This window comes from Passer montanus, unplaced genomic scaffold (assembly GCF_014805655.1).
Source record: "Passer montanus isolate IOZ18808 unplaced genomic scaffold, ASM1480565v1 scaffold40, whole genome shotgun sequence".
NCBI classification, from domain to species: Eukaryota; Metazoa; Chordata; class Aves; order Passeriformes; family Passeridae; genus Passer; species Passer montanus.
Genome location: NW_024368819.1, coordinates 1,156,901 through 1,182,123, shown reverse-complemented (window position 1 = coordinate 1,182,123; position 25,223 = coordinate 1,156,901). Strand labels below are relative to the sequence as shown.

The following is a 25,223-nucleotide window of genomic DNA, read 5'->3' as shown; positions in this document are numbered from 1 at the left end:
ACATACAGTGACTTATTTTTCCCTGTACAATTGAAAAGAAAACTCAGTAAAATCTTCCACCCTCTGACATGCCAAAGAGACATTACAGTTTTCTTTGTTATTTCCCCCCCAACTATTTTGCAATGGTTTAAAGATCTGCCATGCAGATGCACAGTGAGGAAAACTTCACTATTTAAGGACAAACTCTTCAAGAATAAGTAATGTAATTCCTTGTTTCCCTCCTATAAAAATGTATTGGTATGCAATTTTTATATTTCACAGTTCACTGACATCTCGGCAAGCTTTCTTCCACTGCTTCAATGGTGCTACTTTTAATTTTATCCTCCTTAGTCCTAGTAATTAAAGTGATCAGCAGTGGCATCCCAACGGCTTTGACACAGCTACAACCCCCTAGCTGACTCCGGCTTTTAAGGGAAAGGGGAAGAAAAAAAAGGACGGGAGTTTCATTTCACTGGAACAAGAAAATCAAGCTTCTCCAATCCTCAACTTTATCCAATTGTTCTTTCAGCAGCCTTTGGATCTTAAGAAACAAATAAAAATGGCTGCCATTAGGGGGTCCTGTTTGTACTCGCCGCAGACGGCAGTGACTGACATTACTTTGGCCAAAAATTATGCCATGGATTTGGGAAGGTGAATTCGAATGTGAAACACTGGCAGGGCAGTTTCCGAGATCATTACCCAGCCAGCTGAGAGCTGCCCAACTCAGGAAAATATTGAGAGTGGTGGAGTCTTTCAAGGCAAAAAAAAACCCCTAACACCCCCTTAAAAACCATCTCCTTAAATGACTAAAAATTTTGCAACCTTCTCACATGAAAAAGAAAATAAACCACAAAATCTTCGCTAGGGATTTTCAGTCCTCCTTTGGTAGAATTTTAGGGGGATGCAAACTGACTTTACACCAGAATTCTGATAATTATCATCTTCTCACTACAAAAAAAAATACAATCTGTCTAACTGCATTTATTTGACATTTATAAATTAAATTCTTTACTGTGTCCATAGACTGGGGGACAAAAGTAAAATTTAAAAAATGTGGTAAATTGCTTGTAATCCACAGTAACAAAATCAAACCAGAACTGTATGAGAGGGAGTAGTTCCTGAAGCTGTAGGTTTCAAAATGGTTCGTGGTCAGCCGTGAGTGCACAGTACATCTAAGAGAAAGAACTTGACTGCCACCTCTTTCATCATTAGACAGGAAGAACGGCTCTGTTATTAGCCATTCAGAAAGAAAAAGACTTCTGTGCTTGTCCAGAGGCAAGGATTACCAAAATGTACCTATTCAGGATTACCAAAATGTACCTATTCAGTTAGAAGAGAAGACGGAATTTAAAAAAAAAATAAAAATAAATAAATAAAATTACATGAGGTTTAAAGGTTTGAGCAGGCTGGGTTGTACTGTGACCTTGATCGGCTCTTGTTTGAGTAAATAGGATTTGGGATGAAACATTAAAACTGTTTAGCAGATCTTTTCAAACCATTTCAAACTTTTCTTATGTTGGTTTATAATATAACCAGACATGCTTGTAAATGGCCACACCTGCTCATTCCTCTGGGGATGGCCTGATCTCTGCCTTTGCTAACAAAGAAAGGACGGGAGAAAAAAAAAATCAGCCTTTCTTGTTGCAAAACAGAGTGGAAAGTCAAAATCTTTCTCAAGTTTGTCCCATCTGGTCAGATTAAATCTTTGATCACCCTGGGGATCACATTTATGTTTGGTCTCTACCACTGTTTCAGAACAGCTCAAAATACACAGGTAGTGAGCAAAATATGGATTGCTAAGCAAGGAACACTCAGCACAAACAAAAGTGGCTTTGGATTTCTGTGGCTGCTCAGATTGTATGAGGTGGTAAGCAAAGTCAGACATAAACATGTTGGATATTTTCTGCCTTCTGCCTGGTGTCTACATCAGCTACGTCACTACTCATAAACAGCATGTAGCTTGAAAATATTTTTTCATGAATGTATATCACAAAAAGTATCAAACTGCTTAAGGAGCTATTGTCTTAGGAGCTATGGCACCTACACAGTGATGAGACAAGACAGAATGAACACAGAAGTAGCTCAAAGTCAAAACTAGAAGAATCACAAACAATATCTTAACAAAGATGTCCCCCTTAAGAAAAAAAGCTCCCAAAATTCACAACAAAATGGGATGGTGTGGCTATAAAATGAAAAACATCTCCTTAAACTAAGGAGGCATTTTTAAAGAAGTAGCCAACAATTTCTTCAATTTTTATTTTTTAATTTAAAAAATAATTTTATGTTGTTCTGGAAAACGTACAATTCAATTGGTACAGTATTTCTCTGTGAAGAATGGTGGCTGTAGAAAAACAATCCACTGATAATTTAATTCCTTGTGTCATTGTGAAAGTGAAAAACTCTTGGTTTACTGAATGGAAAAAAAAAATATTTGAAAAAAAGAATGGCTGACTAAGTAAGTATCACCTTGTGCTACATCCAAGGCCTCTTGCTGGTTGTCTGGCTGCTCTTTTGTAGGCAAAAAGGAGCTGAACGCTCTCTGGCTCCTTAGATCTGGTCCAACAAATGCACTGCCAGTCATGCACACGGATCCAGCTTAAAACTCAGTGTGAGCCTAAAAGAAGCTAGTCAAACTGGCACCTACTCATGCAGAAGTAGATAGATTTGTCATGACAGGCTGATTATTCAATGTAAAGAAACAGTTTAGCTTTTCTAATCTGGTACAAATACATCTTTCTCAGAGAAAAAAGTAAAAGGTCTAACAGTTCAAGTATTTATAAGTAAAGAAACCAACAAAAAAATTGTAACGTCAAAGTGAACCACAGGTATTTGTGCTGGAGCATTCTGCTAAACAGCCCCCAAGTTCTATTCAGATAAATAAGATTTAACCCATTTAACCATTTCAGAGCTGCACATCTCTGTGACAGAGGTGATCTCATCTGTTTCACACTGCAATTGGCTCTACTGCAAGTTTCAGGGACAGGCTGAGATCCCCAATTCCAAAATCACGTTGTGTTTTCCTTCTGTTCTCACTTGCTTGTGGTGCAGAGGAAACACTAGGAAACACCACCAAAAAAGATGACCTAAACCAAAAGCAGAGACAAAGGCCTCCACTAACTTCTTCTCTGGAATTTTCCCTGCTTAGGCAAGTTTGTGCTCTCCCCCATCCAGGAAGTATAATTAAGGTCAACAATCACCTAAGGTGCTGGTTCTGCCTGTCATCGTGACTGACTGTCGCTGCTATTGGCATGACCCACAAACAGGGGCTCAAGCATGCCGGCTCAGAAATATTCTAAAATAGTGCCACCATCCAGACAGGGCAGAATCCGAGATGAACAGGCTAAAGATGGTGTTTTCTGTGCCTTTCCACAGCTGAGTTACAGACAGAAGTTAAGAAAGCTGCTTACTCATTGTAGGAGTCAACATTCGTCGAGCTCCACTTAAGGGATTTTCTCTTGTGTAAACTTGACTTTATAATTTAAGAAAAAAAAAGTAAAAAAAAAAAAAAAAAAGTGGTGTTATGAAACAAAGACTTTTGGCAAGTGTATGGGATGCGTAAGCTGGAGAGCAGCATCTCTCAGACTGCCATCCTGGGAAGCTTCCTCCTGGGGCGGGCAGCCCCGCGCCAAGGGAGGGGACGTGCCCTCCTGAGGAATGCTCCCGGGTCACTCCCAGCCGAACAAAGCCGGCGGGCTGCAGGGGGCCTCCGAAAGTTGGTTTTCCTCCCCGCCTTCTCTCAATTTTTGGGGGAGGGTAACAAGATCCCTGTCTGCTTCTATGTGATGAGAATGAAAAGAACAAGTGCAAACCCCACATCTCCCTGGACCCTATTTTGCTGGTTTGTTTTTTTTTAAAGTCCTGCAAACTGCTGGCAGGTTTTTTTAATGGAAAATACCAATCGCCTAAGATCTATACCTAGCCTTTTGCCAATAATGAGAAAACTTCACCTTCTGTCCCCAGCAATTCTTAGGAAATCTTTTGCTGTTATTCCTACAAATCCAATTACAGATTGTTGAGTAGCTAGTGGAGTAAGCTTATTGAGGAGTGTCACATCACTAAGTCGTGCGTATGTGTTTCAGTTTGTAATGTGGTCTGAGCCGCTGTAGAGGTGTCAACTTAAAATGCAAGTAAGTAGCAGAACAGGGCTAATCCCAGCCACTACTCCCCTGCAGCCAAATTGTAGCGCAATGAATGACAGTGGAAATGCAAAGATGCCACTGTGCTTATCACACACAGCCAGATGGTGGACCTGGATCAATGCACACATGCCACGATCAATGCATTTGATAAAGAATTAAGAAGAAAACTGTACATGTTATCAAAGAACTTGTACATGGCATAATTATGATTCTGCATGTGCTTACTGATGATATTGGAGACTCAGAGGCAGGTGATAATGAAACTGATAGGAAGAAATAGCTTAAAGGCTACAGCATATGGCCTCAGCACTAAGAAATCTTGTCAAATAGTTCAGAAAGCTTTTTTAACTGTTATTACAGGCTGCTCATAGTGCAAGCTGGTGGCAACGTTTTAATTTTTTTTAAACCTGAAATGTCAAAAAGTTACAAAAGCTGTACTTTTCAGAATGGTTCAGAAAATAATTAAGATGCTATTGTGTTTTAAACATGGCAAAAAAACTACAGGTAGAGAGAGCATTCACAATTTAGGGGTGGGGGGAGTAGCTGGGCATTTAAATATACATCTACAATTCTGTGTTTCCTGAATAAATGTATTTAGACTTTGAGGGAGCTTGTGGCAGTTTAAGGAATGTATCTTGCTAGCAATATGCATCCAGCACGCCAATTTCTACAGATGCAGTTTCGATATTGTAGAAATTTCGGTATTATTGAAATGTATCGAAATGCACTCCACATCAAACGCAGAGTATTTCCCTGCTCGCATTTGTACCCTGTCAGCTGAGTTACAGACACCTTGGATGTGAAAGAAGGTAATTAAAGATTTGTGGAAAATAAAGTCTAAAGTAATACAAAAAATTTTATAATGTATAAAAGGTACCTAAAATACAAATTCTCATGCTCCAGTTGATAGATGAGCTGTCTAATCAACGCCTGGACGTAACTTAAGTGCTCTCATTAGTGTGAAGACCTTCAGGCTAAATAAGACTAAATCCCTTAAAAATTGCTTCTGCAATAGAAAAATCCCCCTTACCATTTTCCTCTGCCTAAATAATATCAATTAGTAAGAGAGAAGGGGAGGGAGGGAGAGAGAGAGGCATTTTCACATGACTTTGTTTTAACTGACACTCAAAAATCTATCTTCTGAATCCAATTTAAAATGTCTAGGCAAAAAAAAAAAAGTTCATTAGCAATCAAAGAAACAAAAAAAAAAATCACCCCGAGTTTAGTTTCTCTTTCACTTTGAACCTGAATCTTTACTCGGCGCTAAGGTGCATAATGCCCATTGAATCCTTCACCGTAACTTCTTTTTTCCACCCCAAACGTTTAATCAACATTGCAGTTTTACATTAAATGATAAAATTTATCAAAACGATCCTCCAGAAGAGTGAAGCGCTTATTTTATTTTCAGCAGGCTGAGGAGGGACACTCTCCACCTCCCCCCCCGCTCCCCGCCAACCCCCGAATTTCAATTTGTCCTGACAAACCATTGGGTATTAAATTCTAAAGGCACGCAGAGTGCATAAAGAACTGATGGCTTGATTAGCTCTTGTGGTGCAATTGAAGGAGCTGTCTCTCTCCCCGCTTCTCCATTTTGAGAAACACTTTGATCTTCGTTCAAGTCAATTCATGAACATCAACTGACAAGACTGCATGAAACACCCCAATGGTTAGGCCCAAACTCGTAGCAAACTATTTGGTTTCATTAAGGCTTTAGGAGAAGTGACCAGTGACAGTCCTTTCATTCAGAAGCCAACAGGCAAGTGACTATTTAAAGTTTAATGTGCACAATGTACTGCTGAAGGCCACTACACCTATAGTCAGTCACTCAAGTATGAATGCCTTTACCTACTATTTTGTGACATGTGAACTGCTAAGTGCAGCTGCAGTCTCATTAATGCATTCGCCCAGATTTGTTTGCAGGTCTAAATAGATGATTCATAGAATTTCTGGTGAGAGAAACAACTGTATCTTCAAAGGAAGGTAGAACAGCAGGTGCTATGTAAAAGCCAACAATTAAAAACAGATTGTGATTTTAAATGCAGCCATTTACTCGAGATTTGCACAAATGTAGCAGAAATATTATCTGTTCCGGTTGAAAATATGAAAGAATTTGAATCACATCACCCGCACAACGCAGGGTGTTTGGGCTGGTGTCGCACTTTGCTACAGTACACTACTTACACATCACTCTTCCCCTTTTTTAGTTGCCCTCTCCAAAGAGTCCCACTTCAAAGAGTTCATTTTTGCACCAGTTCCTGTCAATGCAGGTCAGAAACACTAAAGTGGAAAGTGGCTGCAGTGCCGTGGCACAAAGAGTCTCCGCGGCTGAAATCAAACAAAGCCCAATTAAACTAATCATAACGTCCCAGTGAACACAAGGAAGCTCACCTGGTATTTCTGGACTTCTTGTGTGAATTCCCAACTCTACTCGGTACTTGGTACTATAATTACCCTGACCAAAATACTGTGAAATTACTGCTCTGATCTACTAATGGCTGCAAAAAATCCCGTCGCTGTGGTTCCATGCCAAGGGGCCGTAGCAAGGTGGCGCAATGCTTTCTGACAGAGACGACAACTTCGAAAAACTCAAAAGGGAAAATTAACGGGATGTGGTTTATGTTGCCAAGGACTGTTCATTAATTACCAATTTAATCACTGCTGGAGGCATGACATTACAAAAATCTGGCTGAAAGTTCTAATAGATTATGAAGACCACCTAAGAAGAGTGACCAAGAAATGTACAAAACAATTAATACTGTTTCACTGCTATCAAAGACACTCAGATTATTTTACATCAAGTGAAGCAAAAGAATTAGTAGCTTCACAGTGCCACCACTAGGAACTGTAAATACAATGGCACACAATTAGTAATGCACATGTGACTTTTCGTTCAAGGCATATATCCTTGGGAAAGCCAGAACACGATAAGGAGAACAAAAGAAACATTTTTAAATGAAATGAATAAAGATTTTAACTCTACCCTTGTGCATGCTGAGCAATCACAGAATAGGCAATGCAAAATACAGCTCTAAGTAATGGCGATATCATCCTGGGATTCACAACAGCGTGTACTGAACATCCACACGGAAAACGTCCACAGCTATTAGCAGCGATAGAAAAAGAGCATTCCAGGGGCTGAGAAACCCGGGTCTCACTCTGCACACAAAGGGATAGCTCTGAAACAGAGGCTCCTTTTTTTTTTTTTTTCCTCTAATATTTATAAATGGATAGAAGACACCAAAATTTTGGAACGAATTTTGTTTGGATGATCTTAAAATTCCATTAATAAACTGCCAGCCTATTTTCTGTCAGCGTGTGAGTTAATGGTATGGCTGCAGACTGTGCAGCACCTTAAATTTACAGCCACATAATAAATAAATTTATATATTTAGGCCAGATCCTTAACTGGTGTAAACAGATACATATTATAGAGATAACAGCAATAAAATTCAGCTGAGAAATTCAAGCATTTGTATCTAAAACTGAAACTGCTAACATTTGTCATGCATTATCAAAGGTTATGCTTTATTCAGGAAATCCTTCCTGCTATAAAACTGACACTGCATACTAATTATTCTTAAAAATTAGTTTACTTGCACTAATTGATTTATTTTCCCATGTACGTCAGAGACTTGTCTACAACAATATTTTTGTACAGTGAAATATCATAACTTCATACTAAAAAAGTGCTTAAACAGACCAAATATGAAGTCAAAAGATGTAGAATCTCTTTGGAAAGTTACCGATTTTTTTTTTCATGCACTGAGGAACACTAAATAAAATAAGTTGCTTGCCCTTGCCATCAAGGAACTGTGATCAGACTACCTCAGCCTTAGTGTCACGCTATAAAGAAGTAAATATCAGGCCAGTTGTGGGTTTGAAGTGTTCAGTCAGCAGGTCTTTTCTCCAGTTAAAGAAAAATATATTGTTAAAACAACTATAAAACTTAGAATGCTCATGAAATGTAAATACTCCACAGCATAGTCTTATCAGCTTACACCATATTTAACCACTTTTTAGTGGCATACAGACAAGACATATAAATGAACAACATGGAATAAGTTACCAAAGCTCAGGGATTACCAAAATAATGTTCAATCTTTTTACCAATTAGATGGTAACTCCTTCTTTGTAATCTTGGTAAGATCTAGTGATCATATCTAAATCTGGCTGCAATTATCAGCATGACAGACTAGTTTTTTTTCAATCAATATTTTCCAATTAATATTAAAAGACCAAGGTTGCCACCTGCGAAGTCCTACACCTCAATAAATTAATGCTAGATGTTTAATTAATAAAGATCAGGTCTTAATCTTTTTTTTAAAGAAAAACAAGATAATAATAATTTGAGAGTGCTTAAATGAATTAACATGACCACCTCAATCACAGACATTCATATTCCAACTGAGGAGACTACAAAAAAATCCAGCAGTGAACTAGACACCTTTCCTAATGCAACAGAACTAGGGATTCTGGTTTGACACAGAAAAGAAATACTAAATGAAGCTATTTTGTACTCATTTTCAAGAACCTGAAAATATAATTTGAGGAAAGAACATTCACATTGCTACCTTGAGTTTAAGGCATTTTTCAAAAAAAAAAAAATTCTAGTTTTGCTGTCTACTCTGGATTTCCTTTTGATATCACTTCTGCTCATGTTGGCTCCAGTTTACTTACTGGAGGTAAGTTTGGACAGTTTGGAGCTTATTAGTTCAGAGGAGCAGCAGATCATTGCTGGACATGATCAATAAATGGGATCATTTATTAAAGCAGTTTTTTTAGCATTTAAAATAATTTTTTTATTTTATTGCAGTCACCATATCCAGTATCTGTGCAAATGTATGCAGCCAAAATTAAAGATCATAAAGACCCATATTATTTCAGATTCTGTCACTTTCTGAAGCCTTTCTAAAAAGAACTTCCATTTCCACTACTCTGGTGCATTGAAAAAAAAAAAGTTATCATTTTGCACTCAAATATTTATGAAAATGAAAAGTAATGGGCACAACAGATTGACACCTGAAGTAGAAAGAGCTTATTAAAAATGAATTAGATACAGCTGCAACAAGTCCTTTGAGCAAGGGAGTAATAAAAAGCAGTATTCTGAGCAAGGAGAAACAATCTCATGGCACAGCCCGTTCCTCTGCCCTGTGCACACAGTGTTTGTGTGCTTGGAGGAGACAGCTTTTCGGAGAAGTACTTTGTATCTGCAAAATCTTCTAAAAGAGTTGAACATCATTGCCACTGCTCTTTCAAATATTTATTTTTTTTTTCAATATATACACCTTGAGGCAGCCACTGCTGTCATTCAGCTTGAATAAACATAAAATAATGGTACCAGAGATAATTAAACCCAAATCTTTCTCCGTACAGAAAGCAGGGTAGCAACAGTTGCAATTAAGCACAGCAGCAGCCTCAGGATTATTCTCCAAACCCCCCCCCCCTCCCCAACACGTCAGTTTGTATGATTCTGGTTTTAAATTCTTATTGTTCAAATGCAGTCTCTCACAATTTTTAGTGTAGTTATACTCAAATGCTGCTCTGAAGAAAGAATTACTATTTTGCTGTTGCACAAAAGGCAGAAGACACAGTGATTCCCTCCAGGTATCATGCTATTGAACTCCTGCATCCATGAATCTATGCCAGATCCTAAATATGCAAAATTTTTGGCCAAATCTATTTATGGGTGGGCCAGTCCTGCACCTAAATTCACCAAGGAGGAATCCTTAGCTCATGCAAAACCCAAGTAACTTCAGAAACTATCTGTAGCCCCTGGTAGGGAGAAAAACACATCCTTTGCCAGATGAGCACTACTTTTCATGAATTCCATTAGATAAGGCATTCTCTGCTAAAGCTGTCTGCCTTACAAAAACAAGTTGAAAGAATTTGACACAGGATTTAGGAGATGCCAGAATTAAAGCTAGTGGGCATAATCTTAATTTTCATCCTGCTCTGTATCCTCTAAAACAGAGCCTTATTGTGGCAGCACCTTTTACTTTCACTATCTCTTGTTCTTCAGCTCAGCCCTGAGCTCTACCCAGTGGCCTTCAGCACTTTGGTTTATTTTCCCTGTTCAATATGCAGGCCCATCAACACATAACATTATTCTTTACACCACAATATTCAAATCTTGCTCTGAAGACAGAATGGTTAATTTCTTGATTTCTTTCTACAGTGCCCACATCTATGGTATTTAAGAGCCTCAAGAGCATTAATCACATTCCCTTCTCACAACAAGCCGTGGAAGAGTTATTACCCTGCTCTTCTGATGAGAACTGAGACTGAGAGATCCAGCTAAAAGGATCTATCACTGGGTGCTTGCTCTGGGAAGCCTATTAGTTGGATTTTTTTTTTCAGTATACCAAGCTTTATAGCCATTTATATGTCTCAAGCACAGCTCCAATTGATTTCCCTGACAGACCTGGATGCTCAATAGATCTGCAAATCAAACTTTTGCCTCAAAGCGATCAAGAAAGGAAGGACACCAAAAATAGTGACCACCTGGAGGACATTTGGCTCAAAAGACTTAGTGGCACTGATCAGGAAGGATAAAGGCACAAGTACATTTAATTTTTTCAAGCACCTTAACCATGACCTCATCTTTTCACTCTTCACAGTCCCTGCTTCGTTTGTCATGCACCTTTCAATTTCTGCAATCAAAAGCACAGAGGTCCTCTGGACAAACAGCCTTCTACATCACCTCTATCCTCTGAGGAAAATGAGACACAATTGCTTTGGGGAAAATAGTATGTGATCACATAATTAAAGACTACATCATAATGCATATACACAAAGGAGGTTAATTAAAGTTGCCTGTGCATTTCTTAACTCCTAATTCCATTCTCTGTAATCATGCTGACTCCATAACCATAGCCATTTGAGTTTGGAGAGTAAATGACAGCTGCAGTAAATTTCCATTCTTTATGTGGCCCAGTCACTAAAAAGAAGAAGATTTTGCCAACGGCCTTTACAGATTTTGCTGACAGCAGAGTTATGCTGAGATTCAAGAATTAGAGATTCCATCCCATGTTCTACAGATGAGGATTCCCCTCCTGGAAAGGCCTTTTAGGCCCATGACTTCAGAATATTTCCCCCTCAGAGTGGTCCCCTCTAGCCTGTCACTTTGCCGGATAGGTCGAATAGCCCAGCTCCAGTCTCCTCACCCACCAACATCACATTCCAGCCAAGCTGCCGCTGCTAACAACCATCACTACAGGTTGATATTTTACAGCATCTGGAGGGAGCAGATATGTCCCTTCCAGCCCTGTGATATTCACCATGAGAAAAGGCAAGTTAAATAAAAATGAGTAAGCTAATAAAAAGGCCCTCCTGGTTAAAAGCTAAGTGATTACAGCTGCTATATCAGATTGCAAATGACAGAAGCATCTCGTAAAAGAGTCACCACATGCACACATACATCAAGAAAGCAAGCAGAAAGGCTGAGCTGTTTATAAATCTACCATAGAGAAAGGGATCCATGAGGGGATCAGTAACTCTGTTCACAGAGCTCTTAAGCTAATTCTTCCAGTCTCCAAAGGGCTGCATCAATTTTAATGACACAGCTATGATCCTCCCAAACCATGAGCATGATTTCAAGGAGGTTCTGATCAATGCAGTCTCCTCTTAGACTTCAAATACCTGCACACATACCTCCACATGCTGTCTGGCATGCATACAGCTTGAGATTGAAGGCTTCTGAGAAGCACCAAATAAGCAGACATAACACTGAAAAAACTTCTATCATGCTGCAAGGAGGGAAGAAATGGGAGAAATGAGGCTGTACTCTGTGCTTAGAGGAGAAACAGGAACACTGTTTTTTTCAAAATGGACTTTTACCAAAACAAATCAGGCAGGCACACACCAAATAAACCTGTATTTATGGCCACGTACAGATGTGGAAATTTCCCCCCTGTTGCTGACCCTGAGCAGTGCCACTGCCCGTCCTCACCGTGCACATCGCCCAAGCCCACGCTGCTCTCACCTGGTCACTGGGAAAACAGAAACTCCTGGTTCTCACATGACACATGGAAAGTGCTAACAGCAAGGCCTGGGAGATGAGACTTCTCTAAAGTCATTAAGGACTCCACAGGCTTCGCTTAGCTGGGGTGACTGACAGCACAGTCTGAAAGTCTACGATGCTCAAAGCTCTTTCTGAGAAGGTATCAAAAAAGGTGCAATTGCAAACTTCAAGAGTTACTTTCAAAAGTATTGCCCCTGAACTATCTCTTCAAAGTTTTCTTATTTAAAATTAGATCTTCCTGTTTCAAACCATTTTCTTTTGAATCTCAATCCATCCTGAAAATGAGCCTCGTCCAATTTCCACTACTAAATGCTGATTCTCATTATCACAACTCTCATTTGGATAACACACTACTACACATTACTGCACACTGACACATACAACACTGCTTTGAGTCAAAGTTCTTATTATTAACCTTAATGACCAAAAAGCCATGAATAGAAATAAGTCTGTGCTATATGCTAACAATCAAATGAGCAATGACCTGTAGAAAACTGCCAGAACTCCATCAAATGGAAATGCCTCATCTCTACTAATATCAAGTATGTTAAAGGAAAACAGGAATCAATGTGTTTTATCTTACACCTATATATGTCGATGCACACATGCATTCTCTTGCAGAATATGTACATACATGTTATATACATATATATGTTATATATATGTATATAATATATACATACATGTTATACACAGCTTTATATAATGTATATTATTATATACCAACTGTAAGAGTCTCTAAATCACATCTCCATGACACACTTCAGAGCTGAGGAGCTTTTGTCATTCTTATGTGACAAACAACTCAAGTGAAGAGTGCCCACTACAGAGTGCCCACATTTCACATGGGCCAGGACCATTTGTTCCAGGACAGTTCTTCTTGAGCTTCTGACAGAGGCGGCAAGAAACTTTGCCTCTGCCAAGCTGCCCTAAAGACTGCCCTTCCTTCTCCTGCAGGCTTCTAATTAATTTTTCAGCTCCTGTAACTAATGAAATAAGGTCCTGTGGGTAATCTGGCAGTCCTAACTCTCACCCTGAAAACCCTTTACCATCTCCTACCCTCCAGCTGGTTTTCATGGCCTGGACACAAACTTCCTTATTATGTAACTTTACATTGCCACTTACCCAGGGCACCTCTTCTCTGTATGCCACTGGGGCCGCTGCTTTTACTCCTGTTTGGATTTCATTAGCAGGAATCTGAGGCTAAAAGAGAAAGTTTTGCTTCCCAATATTATGACCTGCATCAGAAGGAGCCTTGATCCTTAGGAGAGCAATGGTAAAAGATGCTCTTGCTGGGCAGTGTCCATGCAGACAATTTTTACTGACAGGAACTTTTCTGAACTTCAAGGCTCTCTGACAAGATTGCAGTATTAACACAACTTTGACTGTTTTGAACAGATTTTTCAAGAGAATCTAACCATCTTTTCAAATTTTATCTATTTTTAATATGAGTAAAAAATGCTTTGTCAAACCTAATACAGAGAAAGAGATGATCAGGTTTTTTTGATGTTAAAAAAAAATTAAAAATATTACCCTGAGGCAGAAGAGCTGACAGGAAAGATTTCAGCTCAAACAATGAAATACTAGCAAAGTTGTAAAACCTTTGAAAATAGGAGCTTGTAATAAAAAATGTTAGGCAACTTTAATTACAGTTGTTTCTGCTTGAGTAGTTGCCTATAGTAACTCTCCTCTAATGCCATTTTCTTTATGAAAAGATAACTTTTTAAAAAATTCCAAAGTGAAATTTATACTAAAATATACATATCTAGGAAAAACTTTAAAAACAGAAGAAGAAAAAATTATCTTATATATAATTATACAAATAAGTATATAAATAAGATTTGTCTGTGTATCTAAATATATTTAAAAGCAAAATGAGGTATCAGTCTATGGAGAGGAATTTCTATAAAAAAGAAAAACCAGCCTGGATCCAAGAGAGTTAGGAAAATAAAACTAAATGCGTTAAATCACTGCCTTCATTTTTTGATTATATGATCCCATTCCTGTAAAGAGGAGAATCTGCCCCTCAGGACTCAGCTCTCAAAGGTGGGAATCTGTAAAGGTTCCAGCCTTTCTCTGTATCATTATTTTTCAGTTATATTTACCCTCTCAGTTGCCAGTACGGTCTCTAATGTGCAATAGTTAGAATCACAAAACCTGCATTGCAAAGGTTTGTATAAAAATTAATTAGCTTTCATCTCCAGAGAGTAGGGATCCTTCCAGGTCACCATGGAAGCCACTGGAGAAGCAACCACAGCTGCTCCAACACTGGAGCTCATTCCCCAGCTCCACTTTCCCCCCTCACCAGCATAATCAACTTTGGTGATAAAAAGGAATTGTTTCATCAACTCTTTTACAAGACTGACACAAGCAGCTCCATTCACTGCAACAACACTTCTAAAGCAGCAAGGAGCTCACATCAGAGGCTCAAGGAAATGATTTACATTAACTGAAAGAGAAGCAATCAGAAATAGCACAAATTACTTCACTATCGTTTAACAAGCAATGTTTGAATTCCATCCCACCAGAAACTGCAGTGCCAATCAAAGAAGATGCTCCCAGACTTCTGCTTCCAAGGAAGCGGGAGGCACCTTTCTATTGGCCATAACATCAGGAGAAACAGGTTTTAGAAGTGAATGAAGGACACATGACACACCAAACGTAGAGAAGAAATGTTCTGCAAGGACATGCCTCCCCCCACGACAGCACACACAATGCATTGTAACTCTGCAAACTGCAAGAGTGGCCAGTGTTTCTTACATCGTTCAGCTGCTTATTGCGGGCTGGGATGAGGGTACTGGTTAGTTGCTTATTCCCTGCCTTTAATGCTGCATCTCTTCTTGCTTGCTCAAGCAGAACTCTCGCTCGTTCTTTAAGTTCTTCCTGTCTTGACAACATACGTTGCTTAAAAATAAAGAAATATAATTAACAGCAAGGCAGCCTCAGGGTACTGAAGGTTTATACAGTAGTTAACAGCCAGCAGCCTTCCTATGCAATGAAGGTCAGGAGCCACATGAATTATGTCTTCATGAGGTGACAGAACATTCTGTAGAAATGAAAACATGATCAAAATGTAAAAAAAAAAAAAAAAAAAAAGTTGTAGGCCTTTACAATGTAAATTGGAGTTCTCTTCCTTCCCCTTAAAACTTAATTTCTATCAACATTTAATGTCTTTAAACTGCAACTGTGGAAAATACCCAAATGGCTTCATAGAAGCCATGTCAAACGTGCTGTGTTTACTTATTTACTTTAATATGTATGCAAATATAGCTACAACAAAAATGCTTTGTTGGCTACCTATATGGGTACCGCTCACTTATAACTTAAATTGAACACAAAGAAGCTGGGTACAAGGCAAAAAACCCTCCAAAAACATTTGCTTCTACTGAATTTATGAATATGCACAAGTCCCTTCTTCTTACAAAGGACTGAGCCTACTTCAAGAGCAGAAATAGCAAAAAGGGGTTCTGCACAGGCAACACAAGAACATGAGCAGCTCCCAGGCAGACACACTCCCAAGGGCTGGTTTCTTAGTCAAGGTCTACTATGAAGAGTGGGAAAATGCATCTCCAGGCCTTTACATGAGCCAGGGCTGGGACAGGTGATGCCTGCTGTGCTCCTGCAACAACCACGTGGAAATGGAGGTGGTTGACTCTAACCAACAATTGAGTGTAGGGAGCCTCACATCTGAGATTTTATTGCCATATGCAAATGTTCCAACAATGAACAACGAAGAACTGCCTTGAAAGCCAACTCCTGCTTTTTCTTGGCCTGTAACACCCTTGACCATGAAACTCTTCACAGAGAGCAAATCCTGTCTCCTCCTGCTCTTTTATTCTGTATGGGCCGAGCTGCTCCTTTCTCATCCAGTACACAAAGATGATGATGATGATGATGATGATGATGATGATAAGAAACCTCACAAGACTTCATTGATTAAAGGAAAGAAATGAGTTGACTCTGGAACCAATATTTGGCCACTACCACTCATCTATAGACTGCTTGTCTTAAAGATAAAATCATCTTTACGGTGCTTACTCAGAAAAAAATCCCACAAAAATATTTGAAGCAATTCATACTATCAGAAGACTGGATATAGTCTTTTCTTACCAGAGCTAATGGCACAAAGCCCAAACTCAAGAAAACTCTTCACAAGGGTAAAATTATAAGCTTGCTTTGGCATTTTCATAAGTGGAGGTGTTAACACGTTTTACATATTTTTATGATGACATGAATTATTGATAATACTCAGCATATATATAATGTTCAACTTCCATTCTCACAAAAAATCTGCAAGGTAGGTGGGCATACACTGTTATCTTTATAGAAAGGAAAATGATATGGTGGTGAAGTAACATGCCTTAGGCCACTCAATGGAAAGCAGATTAATTTAATGCAGTCTGGAGTTTCTACCTCACCATCCTGGCTATGTTCATGAGACTCTGTGGTTTTCCAGACAAGATTCTGAATTATCTTTAGTAAATTTTAAGGTAGTCAAAGCTTTACATTTCCTAATGAATTGATATCTATTTCCAGTTTTTGCTTCAGTATGCAACACTCAGAGGAAATGAATTGCAACAGACAGCAGCAAAAGCTTTGGAGCCATCTTTGAGATAGTGAGAACACAAATTTCTTTAATTGGAGAGAGATTGGAAAGATCAACAGTGGGACAATTTCTGTAAATTAGTTTTTCATGTAATGATTATTTTTCAGCACCACCTACTTCTCAGGCAAAATATTTACAGCCCAAAAATAAAAATACACTGCTGACCTCACCGTTTATGCCGAAGATTTGGTGTAAATTATAAACACAGAGAAAGAACTTGAACAGCACCTCCATGCTAATTCACAGACGCAAATGTCTTACCTGGGATGTTTTTGCAGTTTGATCTGCATGATTTAAAGCTGCTCTGGCATCATTGTCAGAATCAGATTCTGTTTGCCTTGGAGAAGCATGTGGCTTCTTTGCAAGATCTGTATCCATATTATAGGAGTATCCAGGCTTAGAAGTAGGAGATAAACTTGGTTTTGTGACAGGTGAACTGGGATCTGCTCTTGTGCTCTCTGTGGATGCTATACATCCCAGCTTTTCTTGCTCCGAGAAAGCAGGGGTACTGTCTAAGCTCTGGTGTCTCTTCTTGTTGTTATCTTCACAAGCAACTGTGGGAGACATATCCTCTTTTTGATCACTGACATGTGCTAAGTCACTGAAGTCTAAAGTGTCAGTTATCAGCAATTTCTTCCTTCCCAACACAGGCTGCACTTGTGCTGTGTCTGTACTGCTACACTTCCCAATTTCTTCAGACGCGGAAGTCCTTCCAGAGCTCTGCTGGGATTTCTGTGGATCCGTGTCACTTCGAGTCCTGCGTGAAGAAGGGGAAGCTGTGCTTGGGCTTAAGTGGTCATCAGGAGTCTGATGCTCGCTCTCAGATTCGCCGACGCCGCTGTCGTTGACGAACACGGAGTCGTCCTGCGAGGCGAAGTCAGCCAAAGCGCTGTCCGGCGCCTGCAGCTCGGGCTCCCGCTTCAGGTCGCTCAGCTCCGCGTAGAACTTCTCCTGGTCCACAGAACTGTTTGTGTCTGTTTCGTAGTTCCCCACCTTGTAGGTGCTCTTACTGCTGTTCTCCTCTATCTGCACCACGTTCAGCTCCTGGCCGCAGAAATGTGCCCTTATCTGATAGAGATAGGTCATAACAGTCAGTTTGTCGGGGATGGCTAACAGAACCATGTCCGAAGGCTCCAGCAAGCGCGATATTCCCAAGCTGGCGAACCCGTCGTAAGCCTTTAAAGACAGACAAAATAAAGATCACAGAGTGGCAGTTTCTTACCCATCATAACATCTCAAGAATGCAAGTGGAAGTTTCAGTCAAAATAAGCAAACCTAAAACATATCCAATATTATAGGGAGAACATGGCTCTTACTCTATTACTTATTATTCTTTTGGCTTCATTATAGTCATTATTACTTTTTGGTGCACCATCTGACATCCAGCTCATTGATTTGTCCTGATGGCTTCTGCATATGTCCCGGGACATCTTCATAGCAAAGCAAACTGAGAGAATGTAACCAGCAAAAACACTCAAATGGCATTGTTTTAAATATTTTTTAAATACTTCAATGCCATACTATACTAAAATCTTTTGTTACTCGAAATTGTGACACTTCTATGACTAAACAGCTATTCATGAAACTGCACCTTGAAAGCCCTTCTTTTTGCACTAGGAAAACCTACCAATATCTTAAATGGTTCCCACTCAAGTAGCAGGAAACAAGCAAACAAAAAAGTCTAAGAGCTGGGCCAGAAAAAAAAAGGAACTCAGGATGGCTTTTTAAGATAAGGAACAAAGATATAAGAAACATGACACTAATCCATCTTGAGCTTTATCATTGATGATCAACCTTCTGCCTTCTATTGGTCATGTAATTGCAGTGATTCCTGCTGATGAAAAACTATGTCCAGATAGTCAAAAGGAACACCACCACAGATTACCTGACACTAGACATAAATCACATTAATCCATCAAGCAAATGCATTTTAAAAACATTTGTTGATGGCAAATTTATAAGAAAGAGAGAGTGAAAATCATTCCCATTTCACTTTACTTTCTAAAACCTGAACAGTTGCAAGCCTCTCACTTTGTGAGGCCACACTGCCTTCTTTTCCTGCTGGCCCTTTAAGTGAGTGGGCTTGGTGCATCAGGTTTTTCTAGTTTTGAAGAATTAAAGCCGTTTCTCAATTTACAATTAATTATTACTATCCTGGATTAACCTTGGAAGACAATATTGTGTTTCAAGGAAGTCTTTAAAAGGCCTCCTGTTAGCGTAGATGCACTCAGTTAAAGCATGCGGGCTTCTCCTCCCCCAGGAATCCTGCAGTTCCTTTTCACCATCTCCTGAAGGGGCTTACAATGTTCACAGTAGATCCTACACTATATTTTGAACAAAAGCAGATGCTAAATTTAAGACACGGATGAGAAAACTGTCCTTTCACAAGGAAACAGTAACACACATCACTGGCTTAAACTCTTGAACTTTACATTTTTTTCCTTAATTTCTTTAGTTTAAAAAGAATAGAGAAAAAAATTAAAACAATTATTAATCCTCTAAAACAATTTTTAATCCTCTTGGTTTTCATACTACTAAGTATTCAACAGTGAGACAGAATGTGGGGCTGGGCTGGCCTGCTCCTGGCAGACCCAGATATTTTGTTTGCTCTGAGAAAAAGAGGCTCTCTCCTCCTTGCAGTGTCATTCCCTGCTTGGTGGTCCAATAGTTTTCGTTTCAGCTACTTTTCAAACTCTGCTTCCAAAAGCTGGAATTTAACTTCCTGAAATTTTGCATGCCTCCCCTCATGCTCAGGTATAACTTTCCAAAGCACTTTAGGTGAAGTGATTTTTGTATCATTATAACAAATGAATCCCAGAGTTTATCTAGACATAGAAATGGTATGAATAATTTATTTTTAAGCTCTGCTGGGGCTCTCCCCATGCAAAAGAATTTGGCCTAAAATCATTCCTGGTATTTGGTGCAGTATTTCTTGGGAAGGTTTATTATGATGAGAGACTGTTGTGGCATTTATAAATACCATAACTAGAGATGTGCTTAGATATAGGAGCAGCAGTGGCAAACATGGCTGATGTATTTATGATACAAAACTCCAGATGGAGCAGAACAGCAGCAAAATGATAGGTGGGAGAAAATGGCAGCAGCTTGGATAGTAGAAGAGGGACAGGTGTCATTTACAGCATCTTGGGAAACAGAGCTGGAGGAGCAGGATCAAGCTGACTGTGGAGGAGAGGGAGACAAGATGGGTGGAACTGAACAGACATGAGGAGCACAGAGGAGCTAAGAGAGAGCAGTGCTGGGATTTGGGTGGCAGCCTAAGGCATGGCAGACCCCAGGAATGATGGATGCTCATAGGACAGCAGAAACCAGGCTGGGCAGGAGCACACAGCGAGCCACCCGTGTTGTCTGGGGACTAAAGGCAATGCCAGGATGTGCTGTTTGCTAAGTGGGTCAGTGCTGATTCAGTGGCATAAATAACTTGTTACCCCACACTGCAGGTAGTGGGAGTCACCATCTGAAGAATGACAGGACTTAAGGACAGGCACAGCAGCCAGGGCAGCCAAAGCCCATAGACATACCTTGACCTAAACTCCTTTTATACTCTCAATTTCTTATTTATATGCTAATAAAACTAAATTCCATGAGTATCTCCCAGGGTCTATAAAATGAAGACAGTGTGTGAGGACAGTGTTTCAGGTCTCAGGAAAGGCACTTGCTTAGAAGTAACCCTACAGCAGGATTGAATTTGGAATGATGGATATTCTCAGTACAGCTGCAATCACTTTTTGTTGGCTGCTCAGTGCTTCTGGTGACGCCTGGGATTAAACACAGTTATTTCCTGCTGATGCCTGACACCTATTCCCGATCCCCTCTCATTCTCATCCACATTTTTGCTTCTCTCCTTTCAAAGTACACTAGATATGTAGATTGGCATGCCCATGTTCTACAGACAGTAGCTCTAGAAATAGCAATTGTATGTTATACATGTGTCCATAAGCACTGTGTGATGGGTTGTCCTTCACAACTAGAAAAGCTGGGAGTTTCCTGGTATTCCAGCATATTTATAAATGCATCATATTCCTAATTAGTTTGTTATATGGTAAAAACAGAGTAAATTTTCCATGTCAAATTATTTTTGTCAAATAGAAGCATAACTCAGCCTCAATTTTTGCAAATATTTACTACTCTGCATGCTTAACTCTGCTTGAACTTTATCCTACTGATGCCAACAAGCATCTCCTACACATGCAATTAGATATGTTCTTATGACTTTGTGGAATTAAATTGCAGAGGTGAGCATGAACACCTATTATAAAAACATTAACTTCATTTTCAATGTAAGGAATATTTTCCTTTTTGACTCAATACTACCCCTGTAAGTCTGAATTCTTCTATTTAAATGTATAATATAAAATAATTAATTTTAAAAATGGAATATTTTATTAAGATGATCACTCAAGTTCAAACATATTGAAGAATTTGTTAGAAATGGCTAAGAACTGGGGAGCATCATAAAAATTGAAAGTGCCAATTGAACACCCAAAAGATATACTCACATGATAAATGAACCAAGCTTCTCTAAACAATTACTAAAACCAGAAATTCATTATTAGCACCATACTGTTGTGTTCTACTTCTCATTCCTTCATCTTGTCAAAGATCCAGCCCAAGTTTTGTTTAGTAGCTTATATTTTTTAAGTTCAGGACATGTTATGAGCAGCACAAAAATATTTCTAATGTTGATAAGGAACTGTAGTGCCAGTATGCTGTAATTTTAATACATTTTCCACTAATTTAAATTTTATTATTATTTAATAATAATCAAATGGATATATTAAATCAAATTAGCTATTTAACATTACTAGGAAGGCAATATGGATAGTTAGCTATATCTGAGATTTAAGCAGAAGCACAACTCTTTAGACCAGCTGGGAAAGTATCCCTGTAATGTTTGTAATTTTCTCAAAGATAATCCTGGTTTCTCTTTTGTTCCTGATAGAAATTTGAATTTCCAATGTGCACCAAAAATACCTTCCAATTCAGACTCATGCCAATGTAGTAGTTGTTTGGGATTTTTGAAATATATGTATAAGCAGGACACTAAGCCTATTTATCTATCTCCCAATGAAGTATTTTTCTTTTTTTTTAAATTCACTGACAAGCTGATTGACAGACATCAATTGGGATCCATCAGCACAAGCACCACAGGCAGTATTCCAATCATTTCCCAGCTCTGTAACACACTGACATATTGGCCAAGATCAGATGTCACAGGTAAATACCCTTTTTTATTCAGCATCAGTGGCAGCATCCAATTGGCAAGTGGTTGGTGTGTGTTATAAAGAACCTCTGATGACATGCCTTTTTTAAGAGGGCATTTCCATCCCTAATTATACACAGTGTTTGCACTGAAATATTTGTTAAGAAATCTTAAGATTTCCTCTTTTTTCAAAAATTAAAATACAAACAAGGTCACGCACTTCTAAAATATACACTCTTATGGGTTAACCTTTAATCTACAGTTTTCCTTTTGGGGAGAGGGAAAGACAGAAAAACATTAAAAAAAAAAAGAGCTGCTTCAGACAAAGAAAATCATCCTATTCATCCAAAGATGTTACTTTAATTGGTTAGGAGGAATCATTGTCAAATGTGTTACATATCTGCATGGAATTTCTAGGCAGCCATTGTTGGCAGTGCTGCATTCACTCCAACCAAGGGCACATGGGGTTATCTGGCAGAACTGTGTGAGACCAGGAAATAAATCTGCAGGAAGCAACTGAGATACTCAGTGTAGCTGTCAGGCAAAGGCTGGCAAAGTGATGAAAGAAAAAAACTGCACAATAACAACAATCACTATTTCTTCAATTCTGGGAACTATATCCTGTTAGAGACAGGCTAAAAAGTTCACTGTTTGCCATCTCAGTTTCACAAAGAAAAGATGACTGGTCATACTGCTAACATTTTTAATTAATAATCTATTCTTTCTTTTTTATAATCCATCTTAATTAGGCCAGACGCTCAACAAAACTTGAAGTACAAAAACATATGGTCACAGAAAATACTGTGATGCCACAGATAATCCACTTAGGTCATTATAAATCCTCCTATTATTATGAAAAAATATCATCAGTCAAATACTCATTAGATAGGAGCAGGTCAGAGATATTTCATTATTTATAATACTTAAGTACTAAATTAAAGACAAGTAACTCCCTGTCTAACACATAAGTGTGCAGGCACATTAAAATATAAACAAAATGAATTTTAATAAAGCACTTTCAGAAATTCCAGGTAAGTAAATAATACTAGATTGTAGATAGCTTTGCTATATAATATTGAGCTTGGTAATTTATTCAAAGTATATTTTTACACCTTCATCCCAGTTAAATTTAGTGCCTTTTAAAGCAGTATAAAAATAAAATCACAGCTTTAAGGAGACAGATACTTAAAACAATTTTCAGATGATCTTCAGGAACAATTTTATTATCAGTGACTCACATGAAAATTGTAATTTCTAAACATGTCCCTAGGGCCCAACTGAAGCTTGTAAAATATCTAAAATAGTGAGCAGAAATAAACGGTCTTCCAGTGATCCCCAAACTGAATTCCTGCTTCTTCCAGAGAAACTTTTTACATCTTGCACCTACAAAGAGTGGTTTAAAACAGTTGCACAGCACAAGGCTATTAACTATTTTGCTAGCATTTAATTTATTTGTAAAGTAATATCTCAACACCTTTTATCCTAAACCTCCCATGTTATGCACACTACTTCATTCAGCTGATGCAGTGTAAGAGTAGGTGTAAAATACCATCTTTAAAAATATAACAATCACCATCAAAGCAACATCAACCGTGCCCAGCTCCCAGAGCCTTGTTAAAGCAAGAGAAGCCTTGTGTGCCACAGTCCAAGAGCAGTTACATTTTTCATTCTTTTAATTACGTGGCTGATTGGAAAAACCAGAGCAGTGCTCACAGAAGGCTGGCCAGGCCCCTCCTCTGCTCTCACAGTTAATGTAGGCCATACAAATATTAAACTCTAATGGCAGCCTTGCACTTGTTGTGAATGTTAAAACCATGACAAACCCGAGTCAATAACACATCCGATTTGAACCGCGGGAGGCTGGATACCTTCTGTGAGCCACAGTTATGACCTTACAAAACAACCACACTTTCCCAAAATTAATAAAAACCTGCAGTGAAGTCAAAATTGAGGCTACGGTTTTGTTTTTTGGTTTTGTTTTTTTGCCTGGCAGTTCTTACCTTTTTGTTGTTCTCTTTAATATCTTGAGGATTCAGGGACTTGTAGTCACTGAGGGGGAAAATGGCACAGTGGGTATATACAGTATTTGATAAAAGCAGCAGTTTTAAAACAAACTAAATCTAAAAATTTGACATACAATAATATCATACAGTAACTAGCAATTTCACAGCAATTCAATCAACAAAACTAATAGTGTGGAAAATTAAAGGAATAAATAAATAAATAAATAAACACCGATTACATGTTTCATTGCCTGAAGCTCTCCATCTAAAAAAGAAGTTAAGGCAGAGACTAGAGGCCAGCCTTGACAACCAAATTTACCAGGAGGTAATCCGTCCTTGTCAGCATACAAAGAGCTTATTCCTCTCATCTCATTTCAACACTGGCGCAATTCTCATAATCATCTTGAAGTCAGTTCTTTGTATAAGATTAAGAAGAAGAAAAACAAATCACAGAGAGAGGAGAAATAATTGTTTATGCAACAAGGGAGAGCAAAGAGGTCACAAAGTTTGAGCATTCATAAACCTGGTTTCTTAGAAAGGACGGTTCCCTGCTTGAAAGCAAAGGGTAAAAACAGTTCAGCGCCTAAAACACACTGGTATTTGATTTTCAAGTTTTAAAATTGTTTGGTATTCTATGAGAGTTAGCTTATGCAGGCAAAGAGTATACAACTTACATTAGGTCTGGTCTAAAGTGATGTAATATTGCACAAAAGGATAAACCGTTTCTCCACGACGTGGTGAAATTGGTGATTTTCACTCCCCTATAGTTTTTTGTAACTTCTTTGCACCACACGAGCAATGACTGACTAGCGTTTGGCTTTCTCCCCAAAACAGGACTTGGTATTTGGCTTGGCTGGAAAGGAGAAAAAAAAAAAAGAAATGAAAAAGAGAGAAGATAAAAGAATTTAATGGAAGATGAGAATTAACATTAATTGACCTAACTAGATGATCTGTATCCTTTGATGTGAGTTTAGGTCCTTCACAGCTGTCAGTTTACAATGACTGTAACTTGCAAAAGACACAAATCGCGAGTTATTATCTACAGTTGTTGCCCTAGGCACTTGTCTCCCAAGGATGCAGATAGACAGGATTCCAGATCGACACAGGGGAAGAGGCCAAGAATTGTACCAGTGGAAACACCCGTGCTGAAACATGGCACAGCCCTGCACAGCCCGTGACACACAGCCTTGAAAACATTTCCCAAAATGCAGCCATGGAAAAGCATCCCCACGAGCCCTTTCACAATCAAAAGTCA

The 25,223-nt window shown here is 38.7% G+C and overlaps 1 protein-coding gene across 12 annotated transcripts in view; it reads right to left on the bottom strand.

The window, feature by feature from the left end:
• Positions 1–25,223, bottom strand: part of EHBP1 (EH domain binding protein 1) — a 206,896-nt gene that overhangs the window by 55,556 nt on the left and 126,117 nt on the right. For 11 of the 12 annotated variants that reach the window (XM_039718885.1, XM_039718889.1, XM_039718890.1 and 8 more), the window contains 4 exons: positions 24,643–24,821; positions 23,966–24,014; positions 17,006–17,920; positions 14,899–15,042 (listed from right to left, as the gene is read on the bottom strand). In XM_039718885.1, coding sequence (XP_039574819.1) covers positions 14,899–15,042; positions 17,006–17,920; positions 23,966–24,014; positions 24,643–24,821 — 1,287 coding nt within the window. The remainder of the gene's footprint in view (positions 1–14,898; positions 15,043–17,005; positions 17,921–23,965; positions 24,015–24,642; positions 24,822–25,223) is intronic. The other variant, XM_039718892.1, reaches the window with a different exon arrangement.